Source organism: Balearica regulorum, chromosome 17 (genome assembly GCF_011004875.1).
Source record: "Balearica regulorum gibbericeps isolate bBalReg1 chromosome 17, bBalReg1.pri, whole genome shotgun sequence".
Taxonomy (NCBI): domain Eukaryota; kingdom Metazoa; phylum Chordata; class Aves; order Gruiformes; family Gruidae; genus Balearica; species Balearica regulorum.
Window position 1 is genome coordinate 8,731,695 of NC_046200.1, and position 12,583 is coordinate 8,744,277.

At 45.3% G+C, this 12,583-nt stretch overlaps 1 protein-coding gene across 2 annotated transcripts in view; it reads right to left on the reverse strand.

Annotated features, from left to right (window-relative positions):
* Positions 1-10,476, reverse strand: part of LOC104632589 (uncharacterized) — a 35,441-nt gene extending 24,965 nt beyond the window's left edge. For both annotated transcript variants that reach the window (XM_075769658.1, XM_075769659.1), the window contains exon 1: positions 10,279-10,476. In XM_075769658.1, the coding sequence (XP_075625773.1) occupies positions 10,279-10,356 (78 nt within the window). In that variant the 5' untranslated portion in view covers positions 10,357-10,476. The remainder of the gene's footprint in view (positions 1-10,278) is intronic.
* Positions 10,477-12,583: the final 2,107 nt, after the last annotated feature.

Here is a 12,583-nt window from a genome sequence, read left to right on the forward strand (position 1 = left end):
GGAGAACAGAGAACCCTCTCCTTGCCTCTTGGGGAGATAAAAAATCAGGGAGGATGGTTATGTTTGCACACCCTTAGACAAAGGCAAGTAGGCTCTGTGAGGATGGGAGGAGGCTGGCAGGGCTCAGGATATCCTCACCTGCTCTGGATCTCTGAGGCCAGCTCCTCGCGCCTGCCTCTAGATGCAGCATTTCCTACAGCAGCTTGCCAAACAGTTAGGCGGGCCATGGCCACAACAAATCTCTATGAATCAAAGCAGCTGCAGAAGAAGTGGCAGGAGAAGGTCAACGATCTCATTAGAGCCAGGAGGCCCAGGCTCCCCAGCCACGGCGAGGTCCCAGCTTCAGAGCCGCAGTGTATTTTGATACCTGGCCTCAAGCAGATTACATAATTGCACCATGAGGTCACCATCCCTCCTGCTCGATCCTCTCCCAGAACAGGAGGTGGGGAAAAGGAAAATCAGAAAAAACCGAACACTGGCACTCCGACAACCACCAGGCACAGCAACACACTCCAGTTTCTGTGGAGAACAACAGACCTCCTCATGTAACTCCAGAGATGCAATGCCTTTTTCTCCGTACAAAAAACCACTTGTTCCCAGAGACACAAACAGAGGCTGTTTTCCGAACAATCGCCCATGGAACAGCGCAGCTTTCCATAGCATGATCAGCAGTATACGCAGTCTGGGCATACATTGTAACTTGACATTTTGTACTCGCCATCAGAGCAACCAGAGGAAAGGCAGCCTAATGCTCTGCTGCTTTTGGGAGGTTCAGGTGAGAGGCAAAACCAGTTTATCCTTATGAGGCCAGAGATGCCAACCTACACTGTAGTTATGAGCAATGAGCAGAATTTTCTGCAGCAGCCGCAGATTTTTTGAGTACCTGATGCAAGATTTCTATGTAAGGCCATGAATGAAGATCACCCAGCTCTGGGGCTTTGCTGGCTCATTTGGCTTGTCTTCCTCTGCAGACAAAAGCCAGAGTTGTTTCCTGCAGAGGGGAATTCAGAGCAGAAGTTAGAAATGGTCTTAACAGCCCTCTGAAAGAATGTCCCCCTCTCAGCAAAGGTGGGACTTCAAGAGGCTTACTGGCTAACTCAGCCACCTCAAGGTTCATAGGTGAAATCTCAGGGTATTGAAAAGACGATAAAACCATTCTTGCTCTTCAGTTCTTTAATTAAGATTGAGTTGGATTCATCAAGAAGTCTTGCAAGTTACAGCTATCTAAGTCTGGCTAAGCAGAGTTCTCTCTCCTTATCCAGTTCTTTCTTCGATCTACATTTTTAAGGGTAGAAATTCTTACAAGTAATAGGAGTTTTCTTCTGGGCTTGGCAGCAGCCTGGCAGTTTATGGGAACTTTTGGTACCTGACAGCTTCCCAGGTTGAAGTTACCACCAGAGGAGTAACCCTGGCATTCACCGATTACTCAGTAATTGTTGTATGCCAAGGTGTAGACGTGCTCATGAAGTGGATAAAATATTGGTAGGAGTGTGAAATGCTGTGGAAGTGACCTAGGCCAAGGCATAGGACATTTCTAATTTTTTCTTTAATTTCATTGATACTCTTACATCCAGGTGCTTTTACTGGAAACTAAGTGCCAGGTCTTATTCTCAACTCTTCTTCATCCTTCACTGCAGCCCTGCATCGCAATATTCATTTCCTTCCCATCTTTGTCTAAAAGGGACAAAAGCCAGATTGTTTTTCTATGAAATTATTTGAAAAATCTATTTAAAATATGCAAATCCAGTGCTTGGAAATACCATTTGACTAGGCAGTGTTCCCTTAGGGACTATAACTGTTACATTTGTAAAGTAGAACTATTTTAAGCAGAAACCTGTCATTAGTATCTCATAAATTTATCGTGCTATGTTCATGCAACAAACGCAAGCGAGATGTCATTACTAGAGCAGGCTGAACGTTGGGTTTCCCCTTTCATCCCAACATTAGCTTTTCTGGCTAAGGAAGCGTACAGCCTAAGATAACATCCACCAGGGAGTGCTAGAATTCACATCAACAGCCAGCTTTTTCTTGTGGCCTTTTCAGACTAATCCGGGGGGGGGGAAGAGCTAACTCTTGTGACTGGACACTCAACAGACAAATAGAGATTCTCCAACAAAGATGCAAGATGCCATATCAGATAAGATCCTACATCTATACAAAGCTGCTATGCCTGTTCTAGGGGTGGGTTTTTTGCAGAAAATACCCTCATTCAAACATAAAAATGTAAAGCTTTAGAAAGAGAAACAAAGGCATCATTTAGAGTGCCTCCTCAGGCAAATAATCATGAATATGATGAGACCATCGTAAATAAAAGTAAGGCAGTGTAATGAAGAGTTCAAGATGCCATGGTCATTTGCTTCAGAGTTTTAATAGGTCCACATAGGTCTTTTTTCTATTAGAGCAAGTTCTCATTAACAAAGTGTACACAACACACCATAGAAAAAAATTAACAGTAAACGATAGGGTTGGTGGGAACTGACAGGGGTGACGAGGGAGTTTCCAGAAGATCTGGTTTTCATTTTCTATAAATTGAACAGGCCAAAGCAGCTCAAATTAAAGAGCAGAAAACATGGTTAGATTGTTTGATCTGCTTGGTAACCAGATGAAATATATAACAAAACAAAAGCTATAGCACTGCAGTAAAAGTTTGCTTGTAGAGTTCAGTATAAAAGTCCATTGAGCCAGTTACGTGTGTTCATAGGAATCTGTAAAACTAGTGTTCCCAAATTAACTTACATATATAACCTCCCAAATATGTTGGGGAGATTTAAATGATGAAATCCATATGCAGCTTAGGTGCCCAAAAATGCTTTGTTTTGTTTCGAAAGTACCAGAAACAGGAGAAAGGAGAACTGAAAGGTAATACCATGCAAATTTTGCTGGCCACTTCCCAGCAAATAAATTTGGATCTTTAAAGGCAAATAAACCATAAACATATATGTGTAAACTGGCCTTGCAAAAAAGAGAGCTGTTTGTGCTTGGATTTCCAGCTGCATGACCCTATTGTTTCATCCAGACACATCAGATGTTTCACATGTTGGCAGTCTATTGTACAAACATATGGAGAAGGAAACATTCCACATGTGAAAGCCAAAACCTGCAAATATCCTGGATCGCCACTAGCATGCTGCAGAGTTGTTACTGGAACTCTTCGGGAACCAGGTCGTTGTTTCACTAAATGTCACTAGCAGGTGAGAGGGCTTATGCAGAAGACATGGATAGTGATCCTTAAAAAGCAAACAAACAAAACCCTTCTCCCTTTCATGCCATATTTTTAACTAGGTTTCTAAAGGAGCCATTGCTACAGCTGAGGCTGGCCGTTCAGAGGTCTGTTATGGTCTGAATGCACATCCTTAGTTTTGGATGGTATACAAACAGCAGCGCTTTTCCCCACCTCGTTGTTCCAGGATTAGTCTCCCCTTGTGCACTCTGCAAAGGGAAATTTCCAAGGCTCCGCCTTTGCCAGGGTTTCAGAGAGCAGGATGCTTGTAAATTTTACTTTACTGCCTACACATAAGGAGAGACCATGAGTGCACAGCAGGGAGGGTGTGGGAGAAAGCAGAAAAAAGTATCACAGATACTGCAGCCAGAGGAAAAACTAAGCACTGAGTTTGTTGTTACAGAGTCCCTACCAGTGAGCCGTTTATTTTTCCAAAGAAATCTGTTTTGCAGACATCCTTTCTTCTTCCCTATTCGAGTTTTAGCCAGGAAACCTGGAATAAGTTACTGTTGATTTTAGAGGCAAATCAAAGTGTTCAGCCTGCTAAGCTTGCATTCAAAGTTAGTCTGGATGAGCAGCTCCTTGGGGCCCTTGTATTCAAATAGTGAGGTCTCGGCTTCACCTGAACTGCCCACCCATGCAGATCTATAATACAGGCAGGAAGATAAGGGGATGGGCAGCCTGGGCTTCAAGCCTCAGTACTAACAGTAAAGGCTCCATATTTTAAGTCAAATCTAGGGGGGGAAAAAAAAATCCCTTTAAGAAAAACTTAAACAGTCATTCAGAACAGTAGAATATTTACTAACCAAACTAGGAGAGGGCTGGATTTGGGTAGAACAAGTGGATTAGATCTCCCATTGCTAATCCCAATTTGAGTATGGTACAGAGCAGACACACCCTCCTTGGAAAGACTGAGCAATCATCTTTCTGGGATTTGGATCAGGTTGGACTTTCAGAGGCATTTCATCCCAGATCTCCTGTATTCAGGAAGCTGTCCTTATTGGCATCCTTGGCACCCAACCCTTGCTACAGTCCTCTGCTCCTTAACAGAATAATGAAACGCAAACACTACAGAAACAGATCAGTAAGAGGTCAGTGAACTTCCTTCTTCAGAGCTGATGGTAGTTCTGAATGGAGGCTTGTACCAGCCCATTTTGTTTAGGTGGTTTGATGTTGCAACCTGGCTGCTAATATAAAGAAATGAGAAGAATAAAATACTGGATGAAAGTGAGATAGCACAGCAGGTTATGGCTTGCATGTGGCAAATTTGCTTTTGTTTTGCCACTTTGAACACCACCCACTCCTGCTTTATATTGAAGTGTAATGGTGCTGCCTGTACTCCCCCAGGACCAAGGATTTCACATAATTTAATAGTTTCTGTAATTAGATATTTGTGAAACTCTGAAATCCTCTGATGAAAGGTGCTGTAAAAGTATTACCAACACTTCTACCTTGAAAGGACTCCACCCAAACCCAAATACAGATGTTGTCCTCAGTGTACATCATTACTAATACAAGCCAGCAGTGCTTATGGCCTGATTTAAATCCTCCCAAAGTCCCAGATGACTTCTGTGAGCTCCAGTAGGGCCCAAGAATTCTAGAAAGGTAATTTAGGCAAATTAGCCTTTTCTCCTCTCAAAATTTGAACCTCCTTTTCATTGGCAATGACATGAGCAAGGATATTCAAAATGAACCATTTGCTGCTGAGAGCTTGTTAGAGGAATGAATCATAATGTTCTTTGATTGAGTTTGAGAACTAAGGCTGCAAGTAAGGTTTTTCCCTACTGCTGTATAATTGCTCCACATCTTAATACAAGACCCTATAGTGCCCTGTCCATACTCCACCTTCCTCCTGCCATGGGTTTATACAAGAAGAGGAGGATTATTTTTCTATTTAGTACTTCCCATACTCAAGGAAGTATCTAAACACCAAGTTGAATATTTACTATTTATTGACCTGCAATAACAGCGCATAGACTGACCTTGTAACAACAATAGTGTGTAATGGGAAGAGTTAATACACCAGACCTGGTCTAGCTACACTACTGCTGGGTAGCCACTCTCTGGTACCAAACATGCCATGAGTTCTCTTTTTTTTTAAGAAGAATGGGAGGCAGGAAGGAAGAGACTTGAACATTTTACCACCATTGCTGGTCCATCATGCAAAGAAGCAGATGGGGAGAATAGTAATTGTTTGGTGGTTACGCCAGGGAAGTTTGTTTGCTGGGTCTTTTCAAACCAGTGCAACAGGATTGTTTGCCTCAACCTACTTAGATAGTAAAGAATCAAAAATTACTTCAGCATTTTCATCCCAAGGATGGTTGGCATCTCTAGTGGTACTGCATTCTTTTAGCTCCTTCTGCATAAAGGTTACCCACATCATTCCAGAAATCTTCTGCCACAGGCTTACTTCTCTTACCTTGGCTGCTGCTTCCATTGCTGGCCTTGGCAACCGAGAGAATTATGGTTCAGCTCTACAAAGAGAGAGTCCCATGTGCTGTGCAGGACTTGAGGCCAGCCTCATCCATCTTCTCAGCTTTCAGCTTCTTCAGTGCTTCAGTAATTAGAATTATCAGGACTAAAACACTGTGGACATTATTGCTGCTTAGCGTGAAGCTAACAAGAGAGCGCCAAATTTACAACATTCTGGCCAGACAGAGAATTAAAAAAAAGTTACAAATCATTGCCCAGTTCCAAGGATACATACTCCAGGATCTTATTTTGCCAGAGACTCTACATGAACTTTAGCCTCTAGGAGAAATCCGCCTGCATTTTTCTAATTGAAATACCAGTCAGACCAGTGGCGGGATGCAAACTAACATGCATGAAAAATAAAGGTTCAATGACCCAAATCAATTATGTTTTAAGGGCACTGCTCTGGACTCAGTAGGAAATATTTTAAACAGGAAAAAGAACTAAATAGGATCATTCATTGAACTGACCTGGAAATGAGACAGAAATTTGGTAAATAAGAAGTTCAATGCAAGCCAGTTTTATGTACCAAGTGTAGTGGATTAGGAAGAAGAAAAAAAAACAAAAAACCCCAGATATTTCTTAGACTCAAATAATGTTCCAGACTTCTGGGTACTAAAGTGAACAGTGCAATAAAACAAAGCAATTCTCATACCTTCCTTGAGCACAAGCTGTGTAACACAGTTTACTTTCAGACATTAAAAAAAAGCAGTTTATAGAAATCCTGAAACTGTATCTTTATTAAATAGGACAACCTGCAGGTCTTCTGTACAAAACAAAAACAATAATTTAAAGCAAAAACAACTTCTGAAGATCAGAACCAGCTACTGTGGCTAGATTTTTATTTTTAAGCACATACGCACAAGCTAGGCAGAAACAGTTCTACTGCTTCAGGATATATGAATAGAGCTGTTCCCCAAAGCGGCCAAACATCCAAACTCTCCACACAGTAAATATCTGCCAAGGTACATTGTAAACACAATAGGAAGCAGCTACGGCAATTAATAAAGATATAAAGAAAATAGGAAAGACCTATCCTTTTCTACCCCTAAAGCATAGAGTACTTTCACAAACTGCGAAGTGATCGATAGATATTAAGCTCATTGCCAGCAAAACTTTCAGATTCTTTGAAGGTGCCTTATTTGTCTTGATTGGCTTTGTTTCTTGAGACAGAAAGTCTGGTGTACATACACAGTGCTTTGCAGTGACCTATAAAGCAAAAGCTACCTGGACCTAAAAATCCCGTTAGTGTGTTACTAAAATGACCCCCACACCTGGCAGCATCTGGGATTGGAACCAGATGTGCAGTACATCTGGTAAAGAACAAGGCTGCTGCTAGCAGACACTGAGCCATTTGAGGAACATACTTTTCCAGTCCAGCATTTGTCTGGAGAGGGTTGATAAAAGTTATGTATTTTGCTTCCACTCTTCTTCAGGCAGAGCCTGACCAGTAACAGACCTATTGTGTGACAATTTAAAACATTTGAGACTTTCCCTATCCTCCCCCCCCCAATCAGAAGTGCATATTTTGCTGCTCCAGTTGCATAATTTACTGATTCAGCTGCATGCTTGGTTGATCTGGCAGGAGACTAGTACAGTAGTTGAGATTCTGGATACATTGCCAATTGTGCAGCGTGCTTTGTTGATCAGGGCCGTAGAATTTAATAGCTGAAATTTCATACACTTTACTAATCAGGCCACATTCTTTGCTAATTGAGGTGCATATTTTAGTAGTTGATTTTTTTTTTTTTTTAATCCTTCACTGATCTTGGGAAGGATCCTGCTCCCGCTGAAACCAGCAGGAATTTTGCCATAGTCCTCACTGGGAGCAGGACTAAGACTTTCACTAGAGGGTCTAGGATCGCTAAGATCTCTTGAAAGGAACAAGAAAGGCTTGATTTTTTTCTTTAAGCCAGCAAGTGAACAGAAGAATACCAGATGAAGGATGGCACTGGCATAAAGACCTCCTCCATAGGGATTTGATTAAACAGATAATATTTTATGGACATACAGAGACATCATTTTGACTATGTTATTCTTTCATCAGGCTTACATTCTTCCTTCAGGATAAACAAGGCACTTATCTGCACATCTTGTTCCATCTGATACAGACACGCAGGAGGAAACATCATATACCTTATCTTCAAATTTTCTTTCATTTGATCTAACTCCTATTTTTATATTGCTGAAGCACTCAGTGAAGGATTCCAGAGAGCTCTCTACTTTGCCACAAAACATGTTTCAAACATTCATGCTACCCCACAGCATCCCAAAGTTCCTCAACTCTGGCAGAGACCACCTTCCTGGATGAAAAGAACAATTTGGTTTCCTACACCTCATTGCAGATTTGCCCTTTCCAAGGGAGTTTCTGTTATGTTTTTATATTGTTACCTCTAAACCAGAAGACAATTAGTTTTTCATAAATCTTTGAGTACCTTTTTTTCAAGTGCTAAATTGAACTACATTTGAACCACCAACTTAGAGTGGGATGTGTATTTTTTTACTAGCATAGCAACACTATCAGAATGTAGCAAAAAAAGATAAAAATAATGAAGCCTACGCAGCATAGTGCAGTCCTTGATGAGCGAAGAGCAAGTGCAACTTACTCAAAAAAATAACAAAAACAGGGAGCAAGAGATGTACACATGCGCCTGTTTGCACACACGGATTTCACTCTGTCGCATTTAGGAAGATAAGCTATAGAAAGTGCCTAAGTTTCATTCTGCAAAATAAATTGTCCTGCATGTTAAGAGACTACAGACAACATGTGATCAAAAGAATAATTGACATGGCAAGAAGTCAAGTCTGAGAAAGCATGCAGGAGGCTGCTGCTTCTTCATTACGGAGGCAGATTCTTTTCTGTAGTGCTGGTGGTCAATACTTAACTAGTTCAGATACTGCCTGATGGGAAATCAAACAGTCCTGATTTCAGAGTCAGAGAACAACAGAAGTTGGCTAGGAAACATAGAAAAAAGAAAAATCCAGCAAAAATAATACAGCTTGCCAATGCATTCAGTGTCCCAGTGTTGCCACTCACACCCAAAGGCACACCACACAGCTAATTCTTGGTCCACCTCATGGCTGTACAGGCAAAGTTAGAACAAAACTAGCAGAGGAAGGATGTAATAACTTAGGGCAGCAAGCAAGTTATGTAGTTTAGTAAGAGAAGTATGCAGCTGGATGAGAGAGTTGTTCATCTCTTGTAACAAACCCAACAGGAAAGGGTAAGCTTGCAGGTTATGCAATGCAATTCGGAGTTAAAAGAGAAACAAAAGACAAAACCCCACAACCATACAATTCGGTAGATTTAAGTGCGCACCTTTGTAAAGTTAATACTTAGTACTCCAGTGCCAGAAACATGGCTTAATTAAGAAGTTCTCACTGTAGCTATCTTCACTAGGATACCGGAGTGAGATAAAACATCATCATTTCAACCACAAAGTCATTGCTGTGTTCATATGTGCTGTGGCAGTGAGTTGGTGTATAAGGCAGAATTACAATGCTGTTTTCCACCAGGGAAAGCAACACCCCACATTTTTTCTTTATATGTGTGTATATATATATACACACACACACACACGTACATAACAAAAGACATCAATGTAAGGAATATTATTTTCTTGTAGTGTAGTGGCTCATGTTTTATAGATCTGAGAATCTCTACCAGAAGTGTCAAATCTTGCTCCTATCAGGGTCCACAGGAAAAGTCCCACGCACTTCAGCGGGACCAGGACTGCTCACCCTTCCCAAAGCACAGAGCGACTGTTCGCTCTGCAGCTGCTCCTAGTTGTGGGGTACTCTGTGCTCCCTCATCTGCCTTTCCATTACCGCTCTGGTTCCCCCAGTGCTCACCCAGTGGCTCCCAGCCTATGCCAACATCTCTGTCCTGAGAGGCGTAGCTGGTATTTGCACTGTTTACCTGCTTCTCCGTACCACAGACGGAGGTGCACAAAACCGGAGAGCATGGGGACAGTAACACAGCACAAGCTGGTTGGTTTGGGGTCCTTACACCAGGCTGCCCCTTGTTAGGGAAACCTTTGGGCAAGTGCTCTGATTTCTGCTGCAAATGCTGTTCTATCGGTTTCCACGGGGCTTGCAGAGGATTTCGGGTCTGGCTGTATCGAAGCAGAGAGGGTGATCCAAAGAGGCTCCCGCAGCATCGTGTCTGCAGCTGCCGGTGCCTTTTGGACTCCGAGGCGAGTCACCGGCCAGCCCAAACCCCGCCGCCCGAGTGGGCAGGGGCTGAGGGGAGCCCGCACTCCCGGGCAAAGGGGCAGCGCGGCCGCCCCCGCCCCGCAGCCCCGCGGCATCCCTCCTTCCCGGGAGCCGCGGCGCATCCTTCGTCCCGGGGGCACCACTGCATTCCTTTTCCCGGGACTCCCGGCAGCTCTGCTGCATCCCTCGTCCCGGGACTCCCGGTACCTCCCCTCGTCCCGGCGGATCTCCCTCCCCGATGCACGCCGAGCCCCGGGGCACCCCCTCCCCGTCCGGTTTGCCGCTGTCCGCACCGCGCTGGGAGCCCGCTGCCGCCCTGCCCGGTGCCGGCGGGGGCGGGCAGGGGCCGCCCGGTGCCGCAGGGGGGTTACCTTGCCTCCCGCCCCGCCGAGGCAGAGCGCCGCGGCCGCCGCCAGGACGAGCCCCGCGCCGGGGAAGCTCCGGACCATGGCGCGGGGCGCTGCGCCGTGCCGAGCCGTGCCGAGCCGAGCCGAGCGGAGCTTTGCGCTGTCGAGCCGTGCCGTGCCGAGCCGTGCCCCGAGCGGGCGCCGCTGACAGCGACCCCCCGAGCCCGGCCTCTCCGCCCCTCGCCCCCTCCCCCGGCCGCTCCCGGCCCCTGCCCTCCCCCGGGGGGTCACCTGCGGCGCGGAGCTCGGCGGGGAGCGGCCGAGGCGCCGCGGGAGCGGAGGGGGTCGGGCGGCTGCGGGGCAACCCGGGCTGGAGGGGAGGGGAGGGGAGCGGAGGTGCCTGGTCCGAGCCCTCCGCCGCAAGCAGGGTCGGAGCGGGGTGTCCGGGGCTGGATCCTCTCCGGGCCGGGGAACCGCGGGGGATGGAGGCAGCCCAGCCCCTCCGAGCAGCCTGTCTGAGCGGGCTCCTGCGGAAAAAGTTTCTCCTGCTGTGCGGGGGGGAGATGGAGGGGCTGGTGTCCTGGCACTAGCGAGGGCAGCTGCCCCGGGCAGCGTACCCTGCCGGTGCTCCGGTCTCCTGCCAGACCCTGGAGCCCAGTCAGGGGAGCGAATTATCAGAGGAATGTGAAATAGGAAAAGCGCTCGGGTCTTTCCAAGGAGGAAAAAAAATCATCCCAGCTTCATCTGAGCATGGAGCAAAGGACAGGGAAGGAATCTTCCTGGGCATCCCGGGGAGCCCAAAGAGAAGGAGCTGCACAAAAACTAGCGGTCAGGGTACAGCAGCCACCTAACGTTTCTGGAGAGCATGGGAGGGCAGGGACGCTTCTAATTTCTGGGTCAGTTTTCTAGTTTTCCAGATGAGACCCTCTCCTGTACCCCATCCAGTCGTGCCACATGCTGCAATGAATGTCAGGCAGCCCCACAGTCCCCAGCAACCAAAAATTACTCTATCCTTGCAGGTGGCAGCGAACATACATTGCTAGCTGCAGTTAATTCTTCTCTTCTGTAGGAAGAGTTGCAGTAATCCATTTTAAAAGTAGAGGTATTTGACAAATACTTTTTTACACTTGGAGTTGCATTTTGTAGCTCGGTTACCCCCTCACAATAAGCAGCACAAGGAGCCCTCACACATCTCAGCATGGGAGGGGAGTCTGCCAAGAGGCAGGTTGTTACAGGGTTTCTTACACCTTTCCCAAAAAATTCTTCTGCCAGCCACTACTGGAAAAGCACAATGGACTAGCCCAGAGGAATCCCAGTTCCTGAATTCCTCTTTCCGAAAGAGCAGAGATTAACCTGGTTTTCAGAGAACAATGTAATCAATGGGAAAAAAGTGGGTAATACCTTCAGTCAGTGTCCAAGCGGGTGCATATAATAAGCATAAAGTTGGAGGACTGGTGTCAAAGAAAACCTTTTTTTTTTTCATAAATGCATGAACGTACTTTGTATTTGATTTTCCATATTGTCATTTCATTGTGTAAATTGGAACTAATGTCTTGAATTTATATTTTGTAATGAAAGCAGGAGAGGCTGGGCACAGGCACCGAGGCAGCACTCTGGCGTTGAACACACACTGACACTGAGCTCACGTGTCATCCAGGGCTATGCACCTACTCTGTGGGTTTGATGTCCTGTCTACTGAAAATAATGCTTGACTCCCAAAGAGGTGAAACATATCCACGTAGTCCTTGCAGTGCTTGTGAGATGAGGCTGCCTGTTATCCTTCATTGTGCAAACCGAGTACACCTAGAAAAAGTAACAAGATGATTAGCCCGAGGCTGAGAGGGAATCGGGGACAGGACTCCAACTGCTCGCTGCCCTCTTGGACCATGCTGCCTCCCTGGGAACTTTGCATTTGCAAATGTAGAAATAGCCCTTCGATGGAAGGGCACATAAGGAATATCTTGATAGCTTAATTGGGTTGTTTATACTTCTTGCACTGAAGGCAGAAGATGCAAATAATTCTTTGTGTGGTCAATTCTTATTTTACCCTTCTCTTTTCAGGGCAAATTCTGTGTAAATGATGTTCCTAGGCTATGACCTTGTCAGTTATTTACTGTGATTGCTCATGTTCAAATTTACATTTTTCTCCTCCTGGGTAATATTTCTTTGAGTTACCTGTCAACTGAAAAAGCATATATAACTACATTATTCTGAATAAACACATAACCCAGGACACTTGGCATCTCTGGCAGGAGGGGGTTTTGAGAGGGAAGGGATTTTTCCAAGCAGAACACTTCTGCCTGAAGGGCAGTCTGGTCTCTGTAGCATA